The 26,863-nt window shown below is 40.0% G+C and overlaps 1 protein-coding gene across 3 annotated transcripts in view; it reads left to right on the top strand.

Annotated features, from left to right (window-relative positions):
* rabep1 (rabaptin, RAB GTPase binding effector protein 1) overlaps positions 1-26,863 on the top strand; it is a 54,210-nt gene that overhangs the window by 4,728 nt on the left and 22,619 nt on the right. For all 3 annotated transcript variants that reach the window (XM_038308738.1, XM_038308739.1, XM_038308740.1), the window contains exons 2-9: positions 4,058-4,192; positions 4,430-4,633; positions 5,380-5,540; positions 7,912-8,031; positions 11,177-11,312; positions 15,367-15,545; positions 20,052-20,159; positions 26,247-26,708. In XM_038308738.1, the coding sequence (XP_038164666.1) occupies positions 4,058-4,192; positions 4,430-4,633; positions 5,380-5,540; positions 7,912-8,031; positions 11,177-11,312; positions 15,367-15,545; positions 20,052-20,159; positions 26,247-26,708 (1,505 nt within the window). The remainder of the gene's footprint in view (positions 1-4,057; positions 4,193-4,429; positions 4,634-5,379; positions 5,541-7,911; positions 8,032-11,176; positions 11,313-15,366; positions 15,546-20,051; positions 20,160-26,246; positions 26,709-26,863) is intronic.

Raw genomic sequence — 26,863 nt, forward strand, 5'->3', positions numbered from 1 at the left:
CGTGGTGGGGGGCCGGGGCGGCGGAGCTGCTCTGGCCGCGTGTCGGGGCCTGGTGCGGGCTGCGGGGGGGGGTGGCGGACGTGGCTGGGCTGCTTTGGCCTCGTCCGGTGGGGGGGGCGGCGCGGTTCGCTCCGCTCTGGCTTTGTGCTGCCCCTCGGGCTGCTGGGGGGGGTGGTTGCGCCGGCTGCGGTCTGCTCCTCTTGCGGTTTTGCGCCGGGCGGCTTTTCTGCTCTCGGGCTGATTCTGTGCGCGGTGTGTTTCGTTGCGCGCTGTTGGCATCGGTCTTGGTGGGGTGGGGCTGCGCTTTTGGCCGGGGGGGGCGTTTTGGGGGGGGTCCCGCGGCGCTCGTGGCCGGTTCGCGGCGGATGCGCATGGGCCCCGGCCGGGGGCGGGGCCGTCTTAGTGTTTTCCTGGGTGGTGCGGTCGCGGTGGGTGTTGCGGCCGGTCGCCGGGGCTTGGTGCGGGGGGGCGGGGCGTGTTTCGGTGCTCTGTGGGGCTGGGGCGTTTCGGTCGGCGCCGTGGGGGGGGCTGGTGTTCGGCGCCCGGCCCCTACTTCGGGGTGGCCGGCTGCCGGCGGGGCCCGCGGACTCGTCCCCCGCGGCTCCCCGGGGCGCCGGCATGGCGGTGGCTGGGGGGCTTCCTCGTGGCTGTCTCTCCTCCTGCCTTGGTGGGGTCTGATTTCCGGGGCTGGCCCCGCCTTGGTGCCTTCGCTTCTGGGGTCCCCTTGGGCGCCTGGGGCTTAGGGTCTCCCGGCGCTGGACTCAGTGCTCTGGGGGGTGTGCCTCTCCGGCTCTCCACAACCACTATTGAGCATTTTTTTCTATGGTTAAAACTTTACATGCACAAGTTCACCCTCACAAACAACTACAGGTGCTAGGCTTCAGGTACTTAGAGATTCACTTCCAAACAGAAACCCCACATTCATATCTTCAGGTAACACAGAGTACATGTCAGACTTAATAATATTACTTTAGTGATAGTTTCAAGGTGTTTGCTTTATTGTATATCTCGTACCATGTTTTTTGGTTGTGCTGTTCTTTTTTCTTTTTTTTTTTTTTTTTTCTCCATCTCATTACAGGTGTTGAAGCAGACTGAAAATGTTTTGTCATTGTCTCCTTCCTATCTCCTCTTTCTTTCATCTTTTGTCCTGTTTTTTTCTTTTTCTTTTTCCTTCTTCTTCTTCTGTTTTTCTGCTCTACTTACATTGCAGTGTCCATATGAACTGTAAAACTCCCTGCATAATTATAATAAAGCAATTTATATACATGAAACAAGTGGAGCGGTATGGCAATTGCGATACCGCTACACTTGTGAAAGTAAAATCTGTTGGGCTCCTTTTGGCATCAAGACAATTATTCTTATTGCCACCTTGCCAGACAGGACACTGTAAAAAAAAAAAAAAAAAAAAAAAAAAAAAAAATAAATAAAATAAAATAAAATGATAAACATTTGAGTTTTGTTTAGCAGCCGAAAGTGTTGTCCTTATTTGTTTTCAGTTAGGGATGCACGATATAATCGGCCCCCTATCGGTATCGGCCTTAAAACTGAATATCGGACATCGGCCACCCCACCGATATTTAACCCGATATTTGATCAGCTTCTGAGTTTCTAAAGTCTACAAAAAAAAAAAATACTACTTCTTCTTCCTCAAAAACTTCTTTTTTACAGACTTAAAAACTTCTAAAGACGAGGGAAAAAATATTGATACATTAAAATATCCCAATATCTTCATATGCTGATATATTGCCATTTAAAAACACCATATCAATCTCTTTTACTAATGAAATATTGCTATATGTCATCATTATGCTACGGAATCCCCTGAAAATGCACGAAATTTTGCCATATTTTTATATGTTGATATATTGACGCGGTATCGATCTATTTTTCTAACAAAATCTCACAAGAATTTGCAAAATATCACGAGAGTTTGTAAAAATTCACAAGATTTTGAAAGTAAAATAGATCGATACCGCGTTTTTAAAAATCTATTTGATATCAGCATATGAAAATATATTTGAGTTTATTATTTTTCAAAGTGTCAGAAATGGATAACAAAACTGCTATTTTCAATGACTACTTATTTTTGTCCAGCTTTAACATCGGTATCGATATCGGTTATCGGCTACATGAGTTTTAAAATATCGGCATATCGGATATCGGCCAAAATCCCAATATCGTGCATCCCTAATTTTAGTTACTCTTAACCTGTTATTAGGACTGTACTTCTGTTTTTGTGCATTGCTGTTTGCACCTAATTACTAACATTAAAGTCATAGAGGACAGTCTTTTATTTCCATGCGGATCATCTAAATAAGTGGTCCTCCTAATTGTAAATCATTATGTTGATATGTTTACATAAGGCTTTTTCTGCGCACTTATCGGCGTATATCTGTGGTGAGCTACGATTCAGTCAGTCATTGAAGCTCGACTTTCTCACCACTGTTCCTTGACAATTGCTGAGGGTCGTAAGAGAAAAAGTGTCTACGAAGTGTATGAGAAGAAAAGAAAGGCCTTAATAGAGGCAGATATATCCCAGAATGCTTTGTACGTAGAGCTCTCCACGCAAAGCATTATGGGATTTGCTGTCTCAGCAGCCCGCTGTCGCCATAGGAATTCACTACCTGACAGCGGCGACTAATAACAAAGATGGCGGAGGCACCGCGCAGTGGAGGAGGAGTTACGTGACCAACAGGGAGCAAAAAGTAGTGATCAACTGTCTGAACGGTCAGTTAACTGAGTTCACTATGAAGTTCACTGTATAGTCCCCGCTCTATATAGTGATGGAGGGATTTAGGGGTTAGAGCTGATTTATACTCAGAAACCAGGTCGTCTGCATGTGTGTCGCAGTTAGGGTTGTCACGATACTAAACTTTTCAACTCGATACCGATACTGAGTAAAATATTCGATACTCGATACCCTTTTCGATACCACAAGAAAAAAAAAGAAAGACTCTAAAATTCAACAGAAATATTTTCATTACTAATAAAATACAAGAAATAATTAAAAAAACAATAAGAATAATATTTTGAGGTTGTATGCTGTGCACAATATTAAGCAAGCTTGATAAAAAACTTACAAAATTAAAATGAAGTGTTCCTTCCTTGGCTATGTTTTGCAGACATAACAATGCCACCCCGCCAAACCAATTAAACAAAAATAATTCCAAGCAGCTGTACCTGTTACAGAAAAAAGTGTGAAACTGAATAATGCAGAGAATTATTCAATCACACAGTGTTCAGAAAGTGCATTTTCCACTATTCTGCACTTTTGATGGCTGTGTCGATACTTTTAAAAATGAGTATTGTATCCGGATACAACGTTTCAGTATCGATACTTTTTTGAGTATCGATACTTTTGACAACCCTAGTCGCAGTGAATGCAAATGTGCCCCCATCCCTGCCGCAGACACTCTGCTGCACATCTCCAAAACTGTAAGTGGCCGCAGACAGGAGGCCTCTGATTGGTCAAATCTACATCCTCTCTACATTCGTATTTCCTGTTTGGTACCTTGCTGGCTTGTTTTGTTTGTGTGACCGCCGTTGTGCGATAACGCTGGGACCCTTTTTCCACCTGGATCCCCGCTCTTTTTGGCTCTCATGTCCCTTATATTGTCGCACAAACTTGCCTCCACTTCCTCACCGCCTTGGCCGTATCTAGAGCCATAGCTCGTTCCTGACTGGCCCTCTGGCGTTGTTGCTTGGAATAACAGCGCAGAGTACGCTGCAATATTGGGCATAAATCAAAAATATCTGAAACAAACTCACTGCGACACACAGGAGGATAACCAGGCCTTTAGGGCGGACATTCAGACACAGTAAGCTTCTATGAGCTAAACAGAGCATGCATGAGGAGTAATGGGTTCGTGAATGCTCTCGCACGCACGTTTTCTTTAAAGTGGAGAGGGCGGGTCTTTTAAAAAAATGGAGAAAATTCTCCACAATACCTTTTAATTCATCATAACTATATATGGATTTGTACCACCCCTCTGTAATTACATGCAGTTAACAGCTGATGAACTGTTTTCTGTTTTTGCTTCTTCCCCCGTCACTCTAGTTCCAGAGGTGCTTCAGCAGCGAGTTGCTGCTCTGGAGCAGGAGAGAGCCGAGTTCATTCGACTCAAACAGCAGCTTGAGGCCGAATTCAACCAGAAGCGAGCCAAATTCAAAGACCTGTACATGTCTAAGGAAGGTTGGTATCACAAGATTATAAACTTTATAAATCATATGCAAGGAAGCACCATTAAATCTTAAAAAACATAAAGATTGTGAATTGTTTTTTCTTAACTGTGCTGAATATGGGTTTCGTAAAGATGCAGCAAACCCTGTCATACCTTCCGTTTTATTCCTGGTCTGTTTAATCCTCCATCCGTCTGCAAATTTTGCTCATCCCTGTCCCATCTGATCCATCTTGGTCCCCTGTCTTCAGAGGAACTGAAGAGACAAACGACGGCCCTGGAGAACTCCCAAAGCGAGCTCAGCACTGTACATGCCCAGCTGGCTCAGGCCCAGGCTGAGATCGAGACCATCAAAGCCGTGGCCACCGTGTCAGAAAACACCAAACAGGAAGCTATCGACCAGGTCCGCAGCCAATGGCAGGAGGAAGTGGCCTCTCTGCAGGCCATCATGAAAGGTAAACTCCATGGCCGCTCCTCGTCTAGTCGGACCGATGTTACAAAATTAACACAATACACCTCAGGTTTTAAAAAACATAATAGGATTGTTCTGAATTCTGTGGTAAAGTGGTTTTTGATATTTCTCACTCTATTGGAAATAATTATGTATGTAAAAATAACCTACGCAGTAAAATATCGGAAATGAGAACCTTATAAGCTCAAAAGCTGTTTATTTTGTTTATTTTGTTTATTCTACCTCTGTGATATTGTAAGGAAGATTTCTGAGTTTTATTTGACGCAACAAAAGTATAAAAGGCAGCATCTGCAACTAGAGAAACAGTTTCTATTGTTTCCTGTCTTACCTTCTTGTTGGTATAATATGTTTTTCTTTATTTTGTGTTTCCTGGACGTGGTCGTCTTTTACAGTTGCCTTTTGTATCTATGCTTCTTTTTCTATCTCTGCTTCTGTCTCGTTGAACCCCAGTCGGCCTCAGCAGATGGCCGCTCACACTGAGCCTGGTTCTGCTGGAGGTTTATTCCTGTTAAAAGGGAGTTTTTCCTCTCCACTGTCGCTACAAGCATGCTTAGTGTGAGGGATTGCTGAAGAGTCAATGAGTCGATGCAATCAGCTGGTTTACCTTAGATAGAAAACTTTGAATCAATCTGACTGGATGATCTGGTGAACTGGAAAGTGCCTTGAGATGACATGATGTGTGAATTGGCGCTATAGAAATAAACTGAATTGAATTTTGTGGCTCTGCAGATACAGTTTGTGAATATGAGGTCCAGTTCCACCAGCGTCTGGAGCAGGAGCGAGCCCAGTGGAACCAGTACAGAGAGGCGATGGAGAGGGAACTGGGGGATTTGAGACGTCGCCTCACAGAGGGTCAAGAAGAGGAGAATCTGGAGGATGAAATGAAGAAGGTAGATTTATCCTTTTCTTTTTTTTTTCTTTTGCTGACCCTAACCCTAACATTTTTATTTGGACTTATTGATAATAAAGAATGACAATAGTCCAGGTTTGAAGCAACAAATGCATGGACTAGTTTCTCAGTGTTACTGTTTAAAAGCATATTTCCAATTCTGCCAGTGTTGTGTGGGCAGTGTTAATTTCGTCACTTTTTCCTTTTAATTTAGTCTTAATGACGAAAATCAATTTTAGTCTTAGAATAGAATTCAACTTCATTTTCATTCCACCGTCACAAGTACAGAGCAATAAAAGGAATTCTCTGCATTTAACCCATCCCCTCGGGGAGCAGTGGGCTGCCACTGTGCGGCACCCGGGGAGCAGTGTGCAGTTAAGGCAGGGGTGTCAAACTGGTTCCAGAGAGGGCCGTGTGGCTGCAGGTTTTTTTTCCAACCAAGTAATAGCACACCAGACTCCTGTCATCTCATCAAGTGAGTCCAATCTAACATGATGACTTGATGAGATGACAGGAGTCTGGTGTGCTATTACTTGGTTGGAAAAAAAACCTGCAGCCACATTTTCATTTTTTTTTCATTTATTGTTTATTTGAAAGGGGACAGTGTACATTAATAAACATTAAAACAATGTAAATATACCCGAGTTAGCTAAGGAGTGCTAATTTTCATCGGTAGTCCCCCAACGGCCCTCTCTGGAACCAATTTGACACCCCTGAGTTAAGGGTCTTGCTCAGGGACCCAGAATGGCAGTCTGTGGGAGTGGGGGATCGGACTCACACAACCTCAGGATACCCCCCCCCCACTAAATGACGCAAATCAATTTTAGTCTTGGTCAAATTTTTTGTCATTTTAGTCAACACTGTAAATAATAGAACTTCTCCACACACTGCTATTTTATTTATATAACACTGTGCAGAATAGAACTTCACACACTGATTCTCTTTTTAACACACATCCCATTTTACACATTTAACCTTTTGTCGGCTTGTTTCATCATATACACAAAGTCTTCATCCTCAAACAGACTTCTCTTCCTTCACCAACCTCTGATGTGGCTGTGATGTCACTGTGTCGGGTATCTAGTTGGGAGGAAAAAATTATTATTATTATCATATTTTTATCTTCTGGAAAGAAGTTTTGTGCGTCATCGTCTCATCATCGTCACGGGAAAAAGGGGTGTTAACGAAATGTTTTCGCCATCGTCTTGGTTGATGAAATTAACACTGTGTGGGTTAAAGAACTGAAATCTAGAAACCTATTTAAATAAGGGATTTAAATAAACTTTCCTGGTTTAAAAATAATACCAAGGTCTTTTAAGTTACTATTGAAGGCCAATTGAATGAAGAGGCTGACTGATCGGCTTCCTTTTCATTCAGAACCCTAGTCCTAAGATAACATTTCTGTCTTTTCGGGATTTAAATTTTGCTCATTTAAAGTCATCGTACCATCTCTTCAGATGGAGCAGCTGCCATGGTGCAAGTAAACGGTGCAGCATGCAATCAGGCAGAAGGAGGAAAGAGGCGGCGCAAGTTTTATTCCCAACATTTAAACACATTCTGTCTTGAAAACGGGATTAGAAAATAAGACAGAGTGTTTGAGTTTAAAGCTGTTAAATTGTGTGTTTATAGTCGTGTTGTCATGATACTAAACTTTTCAACTCGATGCCGATACTAAGTAAAATTTTCAATACTCGATACCATTTTCGATACCACAAGAATAAAAACAAAGACTCTAAAATTCAACAGAAATATTTTCATTACTAAAAAAATACAAGAAATAAATGAAATAAACAATAAGAACAATATTTTGAAGTTGTTTGCTGTGCAAAATATTTAGCAAGCTTGATAAAAAACTTATAAAATTAAAATTAAGTGTTCCTTCCTTGGCTATGCTTTGCAGACATAACAATGCCACTAGCCAAACTGGTTAAACAAAAATAATTCTCAGCAGCTGCACCTGTTACTAAAAAAGTCTGAAACTGAAAAGTGCAGAGAATTATTCAATCACACAGTGTTCAGAAAGTGCATTTTCCACACTATTCTGCACTTTAGATGGCTGTATCGATACTTTTGAAATTGAGTATTGTATCCGGATACAACGTTTCAGTATCGATACTTTTGACAACCCTAATTTATAGTCAGAAATAAACATCCAAACAACATTTTACTGGATGAGCAAAAGCAATGTACATCTTCAAAAGGGTTGGAGCAGATTTTCTTATGTTAAATACAAAAAAAAAGCTTCTCAGCTTCTCCTTGAATTTAGCTTAATATTTGAAGTTAAGATGCAGAGTGAACAGACATATTCAGAATGTTTGTCCCTAAACTGTTTTGTTGGTATTTTGTCATTTAAAAGGTGTTGTTTGTTTCAGGCTCAGGAGGATGCAGAGAAGCTGCGCTCAGTGGTGATGCCCATGGAGCAGGAGATCGCCGCTCTAAAGGCCAAGCTGGGTACTGCTGAGGACAGGATAAAGGAGCTGGAGGCCTCTAAGGTTAGTCTGCCTGTTAACAACATTTTTAAGGTGTATTTTAGAAAACAGCCTCATTTCAGAAAGAACATTCATGATAAATTACCTTTTTTTAAACTCCTGATCAATATTCTGCTGGTCTTTCTCAAAAGTTTTTATCTTGTTGAATTTTCACTTCTTAAAGCCGCTGTCACACTTTGACGGTGATGTGAAGTCCCAAAATCTCCTATAGCGCTGGCATACACTGAACTTTCTATGTATTTTTTTCAATTTTGGGGTTATACATAAAGTATCCATAACAAGTCCAGAACTTATGTCCAACAACGGCCTAACTTCTGCATAGCGCACGGCAGCATAATGCCCATGAAATGTCACAATTTAGTGTCCTGAGGGGGGCGGACGGAGGCACCCGGCCTCTACACACTGCGAAAAATTGAAATCTAAATAAGTCCTTTTTTTCTTAAAATAAGGGCGTTTTTTTCATGAATTAGGAGGTAAATGACACACTTTGCCAATGGAACAAGACAATTTACATTTAATATAAGAATAAAACAATTGCATTGTTTTATTTCAAGTGCATCATATCTAATTATCTTATTAAGACTAAAAATTCTAATTCCATTGGCAAATAATTTTATTTACCTACTAAATGTAAGGAGGAATAGACTTATTTTAAGAAAATTTTGCTTATTTCTAGATCGTTTTTGCAGTGTAAAAAGATGTCTTTGATTGCGGTATTAACCTAGCTGGTGTTTACCGCCCGCCAAAAAAATATAAAATGAAAAAGAAAGAAGGTTTTTAGTGGCAGCAGATTCAGCATCCTGTCTGCTAGGAAGTTTGTTGGTGGTGGGCGTGAACGCAGGGAGGATCCATCACTCACCTTCTGGCTCACCCTATGATGGGGATGAAGTCTGGAGGAGAACTGACGGTTTCCTCCTGTGAACCCCCTTTATACCAAAACGCTGCCGATACGCCATTATACAGTAGCTGGAAGTTAGAAACACGTTCAGCGCTCGTCTGGAACACGGCAGATACGTTGATATGTGACATTTTTTTATTTTTTTTATTAACCATTAAATCGGTAAATGGTCCATATAGTGACGCTTGAAAGTATAATATTCTCGCCTAAATAGATCTTAAAACTTACTTTTATTGTACAACAGCAACAGAAAAGAGAACTTTTAACCTAATCCTCTGAGCTCTGTGAGCGCTAAACCTGGAAGTGCTGCTGCTGCAGTGCATGCTGAGACAGCTGTCAATCTCAAGAACGGACAAGTCTGCTCTGATGCATGCTGGGTAAAGAGGGAGGGGCGAGAACAACATCCGGTGACTTTGATCGTTCTGGGTCTGCTGTTCTTGTGAATTGGGAACAGTACTAGGGCTGAGGCTGATGATGTTTCACGAGGACACGTGCACATGAGAACGCACAAGTTCACATATTGAGAAACGGCCAATATTTGTGCTTAGGACTCCCAAATAGCTAGCTAACTTTACCTTTTAACTGAAAATATGTGGCAGCCATTTTTTTGCTGCATCAGATTCCTTATTGGATGCACCTAATGCTAGCTTAATAAATCTGTCCACAGTTTCATTGTATAGTGAAAAAACAACCCTTAAAACACTGCTTGGGACTAGTAAAGTCACAGGCAAAGACTAACAGCCACCAAGTCATGTAGTGAGCTATGACCAAAACGTTTATGAAATTTAGAACACTGCAAATTGTTTTTAAGAAATGATCTCTCCTTTTCCGCTTTAGCTAATCAGGTAAATAGAATAAGATAGAATAGAAAATCCCTTTATTGTCCCACAATGGGGAGATTCTGGTATTTACAGAGGTAAAAACATTATAGAAAAAATTGTCACACAAATGTGTACCTTTAGAAAAATGTATAAGAATAACATAACAGTCGAGAGTTAAAAAATAAGCAATAGAATACTGTACTGTAAATTATTTTAACAATATAAACTGTGCACCTGGAGAATAAATAACCAATATGCAGCTATTTTTTTTTTTACAGTAAAGGATATTTCTAAATAACAGAAACATCAGAGATGTGCAAAATGACAGGATGAGGTTAACTGATTAAGGTAGAAACTGTGCAAAATCTGCATGAATGTAACAACTTATTGAGGTTGTTGGGAAAAGTGGTGGTTCTAGAGTCTGGGAGGAAGGATCTGTGATGACGCTCCCTGGTGCATTTAGGGTACAGCAGTCCGTCACTAAAGGAGCTCTCCAGTTCTGCAACAGCTTCATGCACCCCATGCATGAAGCTGTGCTCCAAATTTTGTAAAGATCAAAATCTCATCTATCAGGTTCCTGTAGCCACAATTAGCAACGTTGATGTGTGTTACGACCACCCAGGCCACAACATATTTGAGGACACGAGACAACATGAGGTTCAAAATAATTATTTTATTCTTAATCTCTGGAACTTCTTTTTAGATCAGTTGTTTTGTTTTTTCTGCAAAGAGAAAATAAAACAGAGCGTCAGATTTTTCCCCAGTTCCCCGTGTCCAAAAAAAACTCTAAGGAAAAAACAAAAAACAAAGTATGAACGGAAAGTTGGACCTGGTGAGCCGATCCAAAGAAACAAAACGTTACAGCAGAGGGCCAAGCCTATACTAGCCTCGGCTAGTAACGAACTAATGGTTAAAACCCTAATAAAAATTAAAAAAAGAACGAAAACAGGACAACCGGTCCCCAGGTCAAAGTTACAAAAAATCTGCAAAAAACAAAGGCTAACAAACAAAAATACCACATGGCAGGCTGGAGAGGTCAGCGGCGGCCTACAAAGACGGGAGACGTGCGCATCGCGTCAGGACGCGCTCCCTGTGACGGTGGCTCGATCAGAAGGTTCGAAGGGAGAGAGAGATGGAGAGGGAGAGAGAGAGACCCAGCCTACTTATAGGTGGACCAATATCACAACCAATTACGTCATCGAATCATTTACAAAAGAAAAAAGAAATAATTGTCAACTCTAATATTTAAGTGACTCAACTAAGCTCTATACAACACTAAAAGGGAAAAAAAGAAACAAAAATAATGTGCCCGACGCACATAACAATGTGAAACCATAAAAGTGTTCAATGTTAAAAACAATCAGATTGATTTATCTTCTACTTTAGGAACTAAAGAATCAGTCAAACCACAGCATTTTTTTTTTGACAGGTGAAGGAGCTCAATCATGTTCTGGAGGCTGAGAAGTCGTGTCGTACGGACTTGGAGATGTACGTGGCCGTGCTGAACACGCAGAAGTCTGTGCTGCAGGAAGATGCAGAGAAACTACGCAAAGAGCTTCATGACGGTTCGTTTCTGTGATTCTGACGGAAAGCTTTCTGATTTTAAATAACCTTTAAAGGCGTAGAGACTGAGGATCATGCTTGTAGCAGCTGCTGTTTTCACACAGTAGTCTCATTTCTAAGAAAAAGAAATGGATATGAAACTTCATCTCTTTTATTAAAGGAATAGTACACCCAAAACATGATTAGCCTTCATTTTCTACTCACCCCCATGCTGAACAACACCCTGGAGTACTTTTTTGATATCTCAAATGCATCTGGAGATCTGGGAGGCTTCTTGCTGTCTGCTGACATTCAAATAATGGAGGTCTATGGCGCCCGAGGCAGAAAGGTCTATAAAAGTCCTCAAAAAACGTGTCAATATTCCTCCATACTGCTCGTCCAATGTATTCCAAGTGTCCTGAGTGGGTAGCATCCAGAATTTACTTGAAACGAAGTCATTTAGAATGTTTTTAGAGCATAAACAGTAGTGTATAGGATTTCCTTAAAGCGCGTTCACAGCCCTATGGAAACCGCGGCAGACCAAACCAGATGAAAGTGCGCATTCAGCGTCTGCTCTGCCAATAATGCAAGCGTAGAAGAAGAAATGTGCTGTTTACCTGTGCAAAGAAAGAAACAACGAAAGAAAAATGTCTGAGGACTTCAGTGTTGAGGAAGAGCATGAGTTCTTTGCCGAGCTTTCAGGAAATCCTATACACTACTGTTTATGCTCTAAAAACATTCTAAATGACTTCGTTTCAAGTAAATTCTGGACGCTACCCACTCAGGACACTTGGAATACATACGAGCAGTATGGAGGAATATTGACACGTTTTTTGTGGACTTTTATGGACCTTTCTGCCTCGGGCGCCATAGACCTCAATTATTTGAATGTCAGCAGACAGCAAGAAGCCTCCCAGATCTCCAGATGCATTTGAGATATCAAAAAAGTACTCCAAAGTGTTGTTCAGCATGGGGGTTAGGGGTGTAAATAATAATCGTTTAGTATCGATGCATCGATCCAAAAGCCGACGATCCGATGCATTGACACGTCCGTAAGATAATCGATTCATGTTTTTTTCTTCTCCGGTCTACAGGTGCTGGTCATAAAATTAGAATATCATGAAAAAGTAGATTGATTTCAGTAATTCCATTTAAAAAGTGAAACTTGTATATTATATTCATACATTACATACAAACTCATATATTTCAGATGTTTATTTTGTTTAATTTTGATGATTACAAATGACAACAAATGAAAATCTCAAATTCATCATATCAGAAAATTAGAATATTACTGAAGACCAATAAAAACAAAGGATTTATAGAAATGTTGGCCAACTGAAAAGTATGAACATGAAAAGTATGAGCATGTACAGCACTCAGTATTTAGTTGGGCCTCCTTTGGCCTGTATTACTGCAGCAATGCGGCGTGGCATGGAGTCGATCAGTCTGTGGCACTGCTCAGGTGTTATGATAGCCCAGGTTGCTCTAATAGTGGCTTTTAGCTCTTCTGAATTGTTGGGTCTGGTGTATTGCATCTTCTTCTTCACAATACCCCATAGATTTTCTATGGGGTTAAGGTCAGGAGAGTTTGCTGGCCAATTAAGAACAGGGATACCATGGTCCTTCAACCAGGTACTGGTAGCTTTGGCACTGTGTGCAGGTGCCAAGTCCTGTTGGAAAATGAAATCTGCATCTCCAAAAAGTTGGTCAGCTGCAGGAAGCATGAAGTGCTCTAAAACTTCCTGGTATGTGGCTGCGTTGACCCTGGACCTCAGAAAACACAATGGACCAACACCAGCAGATGACATGGCACCCCAAACCATCACTGACTGTGGAAACTTTACACTGGACTTCAAGCAACGTGGATGAAGTGCCTCTCTTCTTTTCCTCCAGACTCTGGGACCTTGATTTCCAAAGGAAATGCAAAATTTACTTTCATTAGAGAACATGACTTTGGACCACTCACCAGCAGTCCAGTCCTGTTTCTCTTTAGCCCAGGCAAGACGCTTCTGACGCTGTCTGTGGTTCAAGAGTGGCTTGACACAAGGAATGCGACAGCAGAAACCCATGTCTGTCATACGTCTGTGTGTGGTGGTTCTTGAAGCACTCACTCCAGCTGCAGTCCACTCTTTGTGAATCTCCCCCACATTTTTGAAGGGGTTTTGTTTCACAATCCTCTCCAGGGTGCGGTTATCTCTCTTGCTTGTACACTTTTTTCGACCACATCTTTTCCTTCCCTTCGCCTCTCTATTAATGTGCTTGGACACTGAGCTCTGTGAACAGCCAGCCTCTTTAGCGATGACCTTTTGTGTCTTGCCCTCCTTGTGCAAGGTGTCGATGGTCGTCTTTTGGACAGCTGTCAAGTCAGCAGTCTTCCCCATGATTGTGTAGCCTATAGAACTAGACTGAAAGACCATTTAAAGGCTTTTGCAGGTGGTTTGAGTTAATTAGCTGATTAGAGTGTGGTACCAGGGGCCATCAATTTTGAACCTTTTCACAATATTCTAATTTTCTGATATGATGAATTTGAGATTTTCATTTGTTGTCATTTGTAATAATCAAAATTAAACAAAATAAACATCTGAAATATATGAGTTTGTATGTAATGTATGAATATAATATACAAGTTTCACTTTTTAAATGGAATTACTGAAATCAATCTACTTTTTCATGATATTCTAATTTTATGACCAGCACCTGTATGTTTATCCATTTGCTCCTGGACGTAATTCTCCCTCCCGTGCTGCGGTGGCGCTAAACCTATTTTGCCCTCCTACCGCGCTTCCTGGTTATACTCTTACAACAGTTTGTTGCAGCAAGCTTCACACAGACATTTTTAAATTATGCTCAGTATTGAAGCGTGGTCTGTGCTACACACTGTGGGTCTAGATACGGCCGAGGCGGTGAGGAAGTGGGGCGAGTTTAGTCCGACGACGGAGGGACAATGGGGCAAAAAGAGCGGAGATTCAGCTGGAAAAAGGGTCCCAGCGTTCTCGCTCATCTAGCGGGTCAAACTTCACAAGTTGTTTTCCGCAATTTCGGTCATAAAAACAAAACAAGCCGGCCTCCTGTCTGCTGCACTGTTTGCAATCAGCTACAATCCGGGAGAGGTCTCTCAAGGGGGCGGTGACGTCGTCACTCTGAAGCCTTCTTCTTCTTCTTTTTTTTAATGGCGGTTGGCAAACAACTTATAGGTGCATTACCGCCACCTTCCAGAATGGAGTATGGACCAGACAAACTATTATATTCTCCCTAAAATACCCGTTCTTCTTAGAAAATAAAAAATACTACCAAAAACTACATCCCCAGATGACCTTTGAAACAATTTCCTTATATCTAGTTTATTTTTATTCCTGTCTAACTCTCTACGCAACATCTTTCTTTCCTGAGTATATTTATTACATTCTAAAAAAATTTGTTGGACAGTTTCTCTGGAGCCGAGGTATTGCATTGAACTCATTACACTGATGTTGTGCAGTATTTTTGCAGTATTTTTTGATGCAACTTTTCTACTTCTGTTATTTGCTTTTGTTTCTAAAGAAAATGCATAATGATATTACAGCTTTCATTGATTTATTTCAAACTTGAAACTTTGTTTAGCCTGTAAGGTGTAAAAAAAAAAATAATAAAAAAAAAAAAAAATTAACCGATTAATCGAATCGAATCGTGGTGTATTCTTGAGTATCGAAAATAATCGAATCGTTGGGTCAGGAAATCGATACTGAATCGAATCGCCATGATGGATGTGATTTACACCCCTAATGGGGGTGAGTAGAAAATGAAGGCTAATCATGTTTTGGGTGTACTATTCCTTTAAGCGGGCAGTTTTATATTCCTGCTCACAATTCTCTATAAAAGTTCCTCCCACTTGGATTTTTGGGAAGTTTTTATGGTTTTGTTAATATGCTGCAGGTATTATGCAGCAATTTATGTGAATCAATTTCTCTGTCTTGTTCTCCTTAGCATCTGAAGAGAAATGTGTGACTTGAATCACAAAGCAGTAATGTGGTCGAGGCCGATGCCCTTTTTCTGGACAGTTGTTGATCGCTCTCTGCGCCTCTCTGCTGCTTTCAGTGTGCCACAAGCTGGAGCTGGAGCGGCAGCAGCACAACCAGCTGAAGCAGACGTGGCAGCGGGCCAACGACCAGTTCCTGGAGTCTCAGCGCCTCCTGATGAGGGACATGCAGAGGATAGAGAGCGTGCTGTCTTCTGAGCAGCTCAGGCAGGTGGAGGAGAAAAAGAAGAAGGATCAGGTACGGGAGCATGATTGATTGATTTTAGTTTGGTTTTTGCTTTAATGCTTTTACTTTGATGGATGATTGAATTCTGTTTTCCGTAATGAGTTTGGAAATAATAAATGATTGTCGGCTCACTGGGAGTTGATTAAAAGGGACACTGATGACAATGAAATACGTCCGTCACAAAGGACTGAGTGAAACTATAAAAACCACATCAGCTCCATCAAGCTTAATATGCCTGGTGCTCCTAGGAGGGTTAATGTATCGGAAGGTCTGAGATTTAATCAAATAATTTTTCTGATTAGGAAAAAGATTTTCAATTTATTGTGATTTTATTATCTAAAAACACTTTATTTACCACACGTACTCCATCCATCCATCCTGGTTCTCCCTTCAGCGTTAAGAAAACAGATTATACTGATAGAGCACAGCTCTGTGCTTTTCGAAGGAAATGGTTTGATGACTTTTAAATATAAAAGGCAAAAAAACAATAGTTTTTAGCTCTATTAAAACACACTGTACGATTTTTTTTTTTTACCCTTTCTGGCCCATTCTCCAGTCGTGCGAGAATTTTTTAATCAGACCGACTTTCAGCCTGATGGTGTGTCGTGTAGTATACAGGGAGTAATGAGAGCCGATCAGCCTCTCGCAACCACCTCCTAATCAGGAATCGTAAGGTCAGGAGAAAATCAAACATGTTTGAAATTCAGTCGGCCGTCGTGAGGTGTTTTCAGGAGCAAATCCTCACTGCAAAAAAATCTAAATCTAGATAAGTCAATTTTTTTTTTTAATAAGTGCATTTGTTCTTCAATTGAGGAGGTAAAAGAGACATTTTGCCAATGGAACAAGACAATTTACATTTAAAATAAGAAAACACAATTCCATAGTCTTATTTCAAGTGCATATTCTCTAATTATCTTATTTTAAGACTAAAACTACTCATTCCATTGGTAAACTATCTCAATTTACCTACTGAAATTAAGGGTGAATACACTTCATTTAAGAAATTTTTACTTATTTCTAGAACGTTTTTGCAGCTGTCGAAGCAGAGCTTTGAGCCGATTTACTAGAACCTCAAGCACTGCGCATGTGCAAACAAGGGAGTTCTTTTTCTTCTCTTCCAGATCGATGAGCCTGATCAGCATCATCTCACTGCAGAGCTGAGTCCGACGTGGTTTTTAGACGTGTAGTGTGAGCAGGTAGATCGCATCAGAGCGTCGGGTCGCACAGTGTGAGAACAAACATCGTGAGCTGTGAACTTTTAAACCATACAGTTTTGTCGTACAGTTTGATACGGAAGAGGATTAGGGCCATTGGGAAAAAAAAAAAAAAAGTTAACTGATTTTTAAATTTTATTTCAGTTTAGTATGGTAAAAAAGTCAGAATTCTGACTTTAATCTCAGAATACTGACTTTTTTCAGTCAGAATTCTTATATTAAAGTCAGAATTCTGAGAAAAAAGTCAGAATTCTGACTTTTTTCCCATGTTAAACTGAAAAAAAAATTTAAAAATCATTTAACTTTTTTTTTTTTTTCCAGTGGCCCTAATCCTCTTCCGTAGTTTGAGCTGCAGCTGCGTGCAACAATTGAAAATATCGCACAGTGTACGCCCACATTAAGGGAAATGCTGTTATGGAGTATCTTTGAGACAGCAGCTATCACAAGATGTCAGTCAGGATGTATTGCTCACTGCAGAATGGAGCCGGACTTTCCTACATTTCTGAAATACCATTGCGTCATTCACCATACCGTAGCAGCTTTATTTAAAGAGCATTTCAGACGCCTATAAGAGTAAAGTAGACGTTTGAACACTCCTGACAACTTGGCTTAAAAATATGTTTTAAATACCATTAACTGTCTAACAGCCTCATGTAGAGGCGATCGGTGCTCCCCTATCCTTATTCAAAGTACTGAGCTGCTCCTTTCTGCTGCGTGTTAGAAAATTAACACAAAAAAATATCTTCCTCACCTAGATCAGCTGCTAAATTATACATTTATGTATTTATGAAGAAATTAGTGGCTAATGTGGCTAGTAATAATGAAAGTAAAAGTTAAACAGTGGATCAACATGGAAGCTGACACTTTGAGTAGAACTACAGCAGAGAAAGTAGTGAGAACAGGTTTATCATTGTGAGTTTGTTAAAAGTCCCAAATACATGAATAAAAGTACAGTCTGGATCGGATAGATGAAAAATGAAAGATAACACTTAAAAAATTACAGATTGAGATTGATGAAACCTTTGCTCTGCACTATAGCTTCTACTTTTCCTTTGTGGGTGCAGAAGGAGGGATTTGCCCAGGGTGCTTAAAGGAATAGTACACCCAAAACATGATTAGCCTTCCTTTTCTACTCACCCCCATGCTGAACAACACTCTGGAGTACTTTTTTGATATCTCAAATGCGCACTTTCATCTGGTTTGGTCTGCCGCGGTTTCCGTAGACTCGTGAACGCGCTTTTAGGAACTCCTATACACTACTGTTTATGCTCTAAAAACATTCTAAATGACTTCGTTTCGAGTAAATTATGGACGCTACCCACTCAGGACACTTGGAATACATTGGACGAGCAGCATGGAGGAATATTGACACGTTTTTTGTGGACTTTTATGGACCTTTCTGCCTCGGGCGCCATAGACCTCCATTATTTGAATGTCAGCAGACAGCAAGAAGCCTCCCAGATCTCCAGATGCATTTGAGATATCAAAAAAGTACTCCAGAGTGTTGTTCAGCATGGGGGTGAGTAGAAAATGAAGGCTAATCATGTTTTGGGTGTACTATTCCTTTAATACAGGGTTCCCACGGGTCCTTAAAAAGTCTTAAAAGGCATTGAATTCTTCAAAATAAAATTAAAGCCTTAATTGGTATTAAAAAGTCTTAAATCAGTCTTTTGTAGGTCTTAATTTTTAAAACATCATAAATAGGAATATTTTTATTACGATTTCTTTTTGTAATCTAAATAAAACATTACAATTGACAATTTTTTTTTCTTTTTATAAAAAAAAAAAAAAATGGCTTGCCTTTATTGGTTCCGTCCTGAATGTCCGCCGGGACATTTGGGAGATGCACCATTAACTTTTTGTCTGGAAAATATGAGCAAGTGTAAATGTAACCAAAATTGTCTCCAGCCAAGAGTTTCCTCCACGGCTAAAACCAGGGAACATACATGAGGCTCAGTGGATTTAGTGCAAGAAGTCATTCAAGCTCAGAACGATGGGAATTAAGGCAGTGGAGTCGCACATGCGAAGCACGAAACACAAAGCGTCAAAATGGAGTTACAGAGAAACAGCCGGTATTTCTCAGTTTAGTTCCACCCTTGTCTCTGCAACGCCTCCACTTATCACCAAATCGAACATACTAAGAAAACCATACAAAGAAAAATAGCTGCAAAAAAGACTTAGCACTGGTTATGTTGTGGCTTTAAAACTGATTAGTTTTGTTCCCTGCTAAAACAAAGTTTGTGAATTCAGTTAAATAATTTTTCAAATATATCTGTCATTTGTGTGTTTTTAGCTTTCTTCCTGTATGGGAAGCTTTTCCAAATTTGAAACATTAGCGCAGTGGTTTATGTTAAAATAAACCTTTGGGTTAAGTTGTCGCAAGCAGGTTTTTCTTGTGTTTCTTGTGAATTTGGTCTTAAATTTTTATTTATTTATTTATTTATTATTTATTTATTATTTCTTAAAAAGTCTTGGATTTAACTTGCCTTACGCTGTAGGAACCCTGTATTACGTCAGAGCTGGAAACCGATTCAGGAAAAATCTGGGAACTCCAATGTGAGAAATATAAAGGAGCATAGAGTTTGGGTATTTGAAGAAAGAAAAGCAAAGCATTTTATTAAAGGTTCGGTTCGGTTCTACAGGTTAGCGCGGGTGTGACTGTAATCTGAGCCGTGATGAATCATAAAGCAGCCGCAGCGTGTCTGGAGGGATGAACTGGATCTGTCTAACCGACTGCTTCCAGGACTTAAAGGATTTGCTTCTAATGCTCCCGTACCACAGGGCACCTTGAGGGGTGTTATGGGCACATTTTTTCAGCAGACCAGAGCTGCTCTTGGGAATATGCATGAGGCCAGAGCCTCCATGTAAAATAAATGAGGCCATTAGGTTGTGTGTCCAGGCAGTGAGTCCTCCTTTTTATCAGATGTTTTAGTTGTTTTAGCATCACCTGGAAATATTAAGGATGTTCTACCTTTTTTTTCCAATTAATTTTTTTGTATTTTGATGCAATATTCTTCAGAAAAATCTTTAAAAGTAGCAAGGCAGTATAAAGTAAAAACTATTGTCCAATAAAAGGAGGTGACTGTGAGAACAATGAAGTCAGAGGAGATCCTCCTCAGTCTGTTTTTCAGTGTTCCCTTAAAATTATTATCTCTGATGGCAGAATTTGACTGGATCATATTAGATTATATAAGTTTATCTAATAAAGATGCCACTTAGCGAGCGTCGGAGGGGATAATTGTTGGGAGGGGGTCGAGGGATGTGTGACAAATTCCTATTAAAATCCTTTTTTTTTTTGTTGCAGGAGGAGGATGAGAAGGAGCGGCTAAGCCTGGCGAAGGACCTGCAGGAGGATGATGGAGCCGATAACACTGAGCCTCTGGAGGACTTCCTCGGCCTGAGCATTGAGGAGGTACGTGCGTCATGTCATCCGATCCCCCCCACAAGAGATGCACAGCAGCTTGTCTTTGTGCTACGTCATGTTATATTCCCTGGTGGTAATGTGAGCCTCTTCACCTCCACGCTTTGTCCTTGTCTGGTTTGCTCAAAGACCTTAAACTGAAAACAGTCAGTTTATGATATTTTGTTTCATTGTTGAGTCCCGAAGATTTTATATTGACTTTTATATTGATTTTATATATACAGGTGCTGGTCATAAAATTAGAATATCATGAAAAAGTAGATTGATTTCAGTAATTCCATTTAAAAAGTGAAACTTGTATATTATATTCATACATTACATACAAACTCATATATTTCAGATGTTTATTTTGTTTAATTTTGATGATTACAAATGACAACAAATGAAAATCTCAAATTCATCATATCAGAAAATTAGAATATTACTGAAGACCAATAAAAACAAAGGATTTATAGAAATGTTGGCCAACTGAAAAGTATGAACATGAAAAGTATGAGCATGTACAGCACTCAGTATTTAGTTGGGCCTCCTTTGGCCTGTATTACTGCAGCAATGCGGCGTGGCATGGAGTCGATCAGTCTGTGGCACTGCTCAGGTGTTATGATAGCCCAGGTTGCTCTAATAGTGGCTTTTAGCTCTTCTGAATTGTTGGGTCTGGTGTATTGCATCTTCTTCACAATACCCCATAGATTTTCTATGGGGTTAAGGTCAGGAGAGTTTGCTGGCCAATTAAGAACAGGGATACCATGGTCCTTCAACCAGGTACTGGTAGCTTTGGCACTGTGTGCAGGTGCCAAGTCCTGTTGGAAAATGAAATCTGCATCTCCAAAAAGTTGGTCAGCTGCAGGAAGCATGAAGTGCTCTAAAACTTCCTGGTATGTGGCTGCGTTGACCCTGGACCTCAGAAAACACAATGGACCAACACCAGCAGATGACATGGCACCCCAAACCATCACTGACTGTGGAAACTTTACACTGGACTTCAAGCAACGTGGATGAAGTGCCTCTCTTCTTTTCCTCCAGACTCTGGGACCTTGATTTCCAAAGGAAATGCAAAATTTACTTTCATCAGAGAACATGACTTTGGACCACTCACCAGCAGTCCAGTCCTGTTTCTCTTTAGCCCAGGCAAGACGCTTCTGACGCTGTCTGTGGTTCAAGAGTGGCTTGACACAAGGAATGCGACAGCAGAAACCCATGTCTTTCATACGTCTGTGTGTGGTGGTTCTTGAAGCACTCACTCCAGCTGCAGTCCACTCTTTGTGAATCTCCCCCACATTTTTGAATGGGTTTTGTTTCACAATCCTCTCCAGGGTGCGGTTATCTCTCTTGCTTGTACACTTTTTTCGACCACATCTTTTCCTTCCCTTCGCCTCTCTATTAATGTGCTTGGACACTGAGCTCTGTGAACAGCCAGCCTCTTTAGCGATGACCTTTTGTGTCTTGCCCTCCTTGTGCAAGGTGTCGATGGTCGTCTTTTGGACAACTGTCAAGTCAGCAGTCTTCCCCATGATTGTGTAGCCTATAGAACTAGACTGAAAGACCATTTAAATTTTTTTGCAGGTGGTTTGAGTTAATTAGCTGATTAGAGTGTGGCACCAGGGGCCATCAATTTTGAACCTTTTCACAATATTCTAATTTTCTGATATGATGAATTTGAGATTTTCATTTGTTGTCATTTGTAATCATCAAAATTAAACAAAATAAACATCTGAAATATATGAGTTTGTATGTAATGTATGAATATAATATACAAGTTTCACTTTTTAAATGGAATTACTGAAATCAATCTACTTTTTCATGATATTCTAATTTTATGACCAGCACCTGTATATAGATATAGTTATACAGTATATATCTATATAGATATATAGATATAGTTATATATAGATTGATATGTTTCTATAGCGATAGATATATAGATATATATCTATGGAGAAATACTTCTATAGAATCAGAATCAAGTTTATTGCCAAGTAGGTTTGCACTTACAAGGAATTTGACTTGGTGTTGTTGGTGCAGACAAAAAAAAACAAAACAAAATAACAAAATAAGATAGAATATATATAAATATATATACACAGAAGCTATATAGAAACAGTAGACTGTGTGTTAATGTAACGCAGAATAGATATAGATAGATATATATATATAGTTGTATAGATAGAAAGATATTTGCAAATAGATTTGCTCTCTATTAGAATATGAGCACATCGATAAAAACTAGGGTTGGGAATAGATAAGATTTTCACTATTCCGATTCTCTTATGGAATCTGTGAAACAATGAACTTGGTAATTCCGTAAAAGTTCAAAACTTTCCACTGGACTTGGTTTCCAAGATTTGAAGACGTTTCGCCACCTCTCCAGGAAGCTTTCTTAATTCAAATGTCTTGAGAAAGCTTCCTGGAGAGGTGGCGAAACATCTTCAAATCTTGGAAACCAAGTCCAGTGGATATTTTTGAACTTTTACGGAATGACTATGACCTGGATGACTTGGAATCTGCTAAGTGCACGGTGACAATCGTCTAACTTCGCCTGGGACGTTCTATTTCTACCTGCCTCGGCGAAAACAGAAGGCAGTGAACAGGAGCTGCCGGCCTCTGATGCAGCCAGGCTACCCGTCTCCTAACAGTCATCTAAATCTACTGGAGAAGGCATCCGTTTAATGAAAAAGCATTACTGTACAATTTCGGGAAATAAACTCATCTCCCCCTGATTTAAATAAACAAGCATCAAAACCAACAATCTGCAAAGAGTGAATAGAGTTTACACTGGGACTCACTGAGAAACACACAGCAGTTCATGCAACTTTATTAAGGTACAGAGCCCTGCAAAAATGATCCTACCTCTGGTTTTACATATACTCACTTTAACACCTTTCTCTCTCTCCCTGAAATGCAGGGTAACTTCATAGCATGTTTAATAAACCCACAAAGTGGTAGGAAACTGGTTTATTTCCAGAAACGGCGTATGATTTACTAGGAACCACATTAAGCACAGCCAGTGATGTAAAACTAGCTACTAACCACCAGAGCTTCCTTCCATGCTGGTCGTAACTTTAGCTTCTCTCCGGAAGCATCAAAAACACAGCATTCGTTAAAATGTATGCCATGTTGCGTGCGCAGGTGTTTCTGCATGTTGGATGGATTTCCTCCCGTGGATGTTATTGCCACTTTACTTTCAAACTTTCGATCGGTTTACCCGATGGGACGCCATTTTTTTGTTTGTTTTGCCTTTCTAGGTTTAACGCTTGGTCACGTCTTACTTGCTTACTTAATGCCGTGTGGGTAACTTGCGTAAAAAAAATGACGTAATTCGTGCTGGTTGAGCACTTGGGAGTTTCTTTTAAAAATAAAGCCTGTAGTGTTGATCTTTTTATCAGGGCCATGCAACGGGATGATCAGAGACTAATAAAAATAAATAAAATCCAATATTTTTGGCCATTTATTTCCCCACTCTGGTTGGAAAGATAACATGATGTCAGACAACAGCAGACTTTTTTTTTTAGTTTCTTAAGATTTTTATGTTTAGTTATTCTTATAAATTTTATCTGAAACAGTTTTCAGACTGTTAAACTTTATTTTTTAGGTCTTAATTTAGCCTCTGCCTCTAAATCCAAGGTTTTGCCTTGGTCTCAAGGATGCTTTTAGGTCCTCAGAGTTCTTAAACCCTTTAATCAGATCTCACCTTAACCAACCGTGGTCCGTCTGCCTACTTTCCTGGCATAAAAGATGCTGCTTCATCGACTGCCGAGCATCTGCAACAACAGTGTTCCTCTGGCAGGAGGAACACTGACCTAAAAAGAGAATTGGTCTTAGAAACGGTTTCTGTGGAGGAACTGAAAGTCATATCATGATCAGGGACACCATTTTACTTTGTGGTTCTCACAATGTGCAATATTTCATATTATAGATATAATCAATGAAACTGTAAGTTAGTTGAATTTTCTTCTGGCAGCTGCTGCTTTTTACTGATTCCTACACAGGATATCTAAACACAAATTTAAAATCTGAAACTAAGAAGTCAATGCGTCACAGTCTAGATATCAATTTTTTTTTCTTCTTCTTTTAGTCAGCTTTTTTGTTACACTATAGATTTTTTCTATGAATAACTTATCTGTACACATTGAATCACCGTGGAAAATACCTTTTAAGCCAGTTAGAAGCGTGTTTACTACACTGTGGGATCAGTGGTGATGTGATTACTGCCATATATAGGTACAAACTTTTCATTAAACTCGTAGTGCTTCTGAACTGCATTCTTATTTGGACTCAAACTGGTTTCACTTTTGATTTAGTGACCTTGAAGCCACTATAAATTGTATTTGTAAAAATAGTGCCCTCCAAATAAAACTATAGTTTAGAATCTACACCTTTGCTGTTCTCCTCTCTACCACCCATTTTCCTTCTGCTTAACTTTACCGTCAATGTTGAGGTTATCCATATAGCATTGTTTTAAAGTAGCATTTCCATGAGAATTCCTTATTTACTGGTCTAATGTAACAGTTAAGAAGTCAAATAATGGGTTTCCATTTGCTGTATATATGTATGTATGTATATATATATGTATGTATGTATATATATATATATATATATATATATATATTAGGGATGGGACGATTTATGAAAACCGTCAGAACCGTTCGGTTCGACTGTCTCGGTTCGATTCGCGTGTGTTTCGTTCGGTTCATGCGCTGCTCCTTTTTCTCATAGGCGAAGCGATTACACTCCAGAGCAGAAGGTGGCGGTACTGCGACCAAAGCCAACCACCAGTAGTAAACAAGAAGAAGAAGAAGCAAAGCAGCTTAGCCGGGTGTAGCAGGGAAAAAATCAGTTGTTGTGGAGAATTGTGTGGGTATGGCGAGTGGGAAAGAACAGGAGTTGGAAGATGCGCCAGCAGCACTTTATAGGTCTGCTGTATGGGACCACTTTGCATTTAGAGTGACCTACGATGACGGCGGAAAGAAAGTTGTGGATAAAAGTGAAACAGTGTGCAAGCATTGTGCAACACGTTTTGTTTATGCTAGCAGCAACACGACCAACATGTCATGCTAACCCCGAAATCCCACATACTCCGTCAGCGCTCCGCCCCGCTGCGCTCCAGACCGGCTGCACAAAGCAAAGCCTACAGCCTCCACTGTGGCTCCCGTCCGCTCCCCTCTGAGTTCCTTAGAGATGGTAGAGAGCATGCGCCAGATGATTAAATCCAAAGCAGCAAAACATGCGGAAATGATCCAGGGTTTCTGCGGATCATTTAAAATAATTACAATTCATTATTTTTGGGGGGATTTTTTCATTAATTTCATAAATTTTAATGGGATTTCGGTGTAACAATCAACATATACCGAATCGAACCGAAGAGTTACACCCCTAATATATATATATATATATGTATATATATGTATATGTTTAGATATAAGTATATATATATATAGCTATGTGTATATATGTGTATATATGTATATATACATGTATATATATATATATATGTATATAAATAGGTGTATATATGTATATATATGTGTGTATACATATGATGTATATGAATAAATATAGTTATAATAATCTAATTTAAGTTTTTTTTAGGTCAAACTGAAAATATAGATGAAGTTTTTGATTATATTCTAGGTGGTTTATATTCAGTCTGTATTAACTGATTATCTCCTGTAGCTCTGCTTCAGTTTTTAGTGTTTCACCATTAAGGAACGTTGAGTGAAAAAGCTGAATTGAACGTTGAATAATGTTAACTAAACCTTCATCTTCCACGAAAATAAAAACAGTTTTTGAGGTTAATCTTCATTAAAAAAACTATTTTTTTGTTATCGCTGAAAGAAAAAATCAAAAATAGAATTACATTTACGACTCTTCATATTTGTTTTGTTCTTGTTTAATTGTAATTGTTGCAATTTTGGAGAAATGCTAATTTACCGAGTTTAATAAATAGTACAAAAATTAAATAGAAAACAAATAAAAAACACATAAAAAATTTGATTAATGCAATGTTTTTTATCTCTGTTACAAAAACATTAGACTTGTATTTTTCTGAGCACTTATTTGGTTTTTCTTTCTCTCTTCCAGCCTAATACCAACCACAGCGCTCATGGTTCCATTCACTCCTTAGACAGCGAAGTGGTGGCGGGGGGGCCTTCAGAGACCTATAAGGACAATCTGCGGAGAGTCCAGTCGACAGATAGCCTCGGTTCCTCGCTGTCTTCGCAGCAGGGACTCGGCGGTCACAACCACAAGGCCAAGTCGGCCAGCAACCTGGACGAATCTGACTTTGGGCCTCTGGTGGGGGCGGACTGCAGTGTGACGGACAGTAGTTTTGGCGAGACCTCGTCCATCGGCTCCATCAAGCTGACGGCGGGTCACTTCTTGCTTACTAAAGACCAGGAGAAGGCTATCAAAGCCATGACGCCTGAGCAGGAGGAGACGGCGTCGCTGCTATCCAGCATCTCTCATGCCCCTGATTCAGCTTATTTACCGCCTGCAGGCTACCGGCTCGTCAGTGACACCGAATGGAACCTGCTGCAGCAAGAGGTACACACATGAAACACTCCTACCAATGGATACTCTTTTTCTCAGGTTTAATTTCAGTTTTTATCACAATAAGATCATCTGTAAATATCAGGTTATATCCCTGTTATGTATATGCTCCAAAACAGGCTGCAAATACTTTCCTACATAATAGCAAA

The sequence above is a fragment of the Cyprinodon tularosa genome, unplaced genomic scaffold (assembly GCF_016077235.1).
Source record: "Cyprinodon tularosa strain WSP-4 unplaced genomic scaffold, ASM1607723v1 ctg646, whole genome shotgun sequence".
NCBI classification, from domain to species: domain Eukaryota; kingdom Metazoa; phylum Chordata; class Actinopteri; order Cyprinodontiformes; family Cyprinodontidae; genus Cyprinodon; species Cyprinodon tularosa.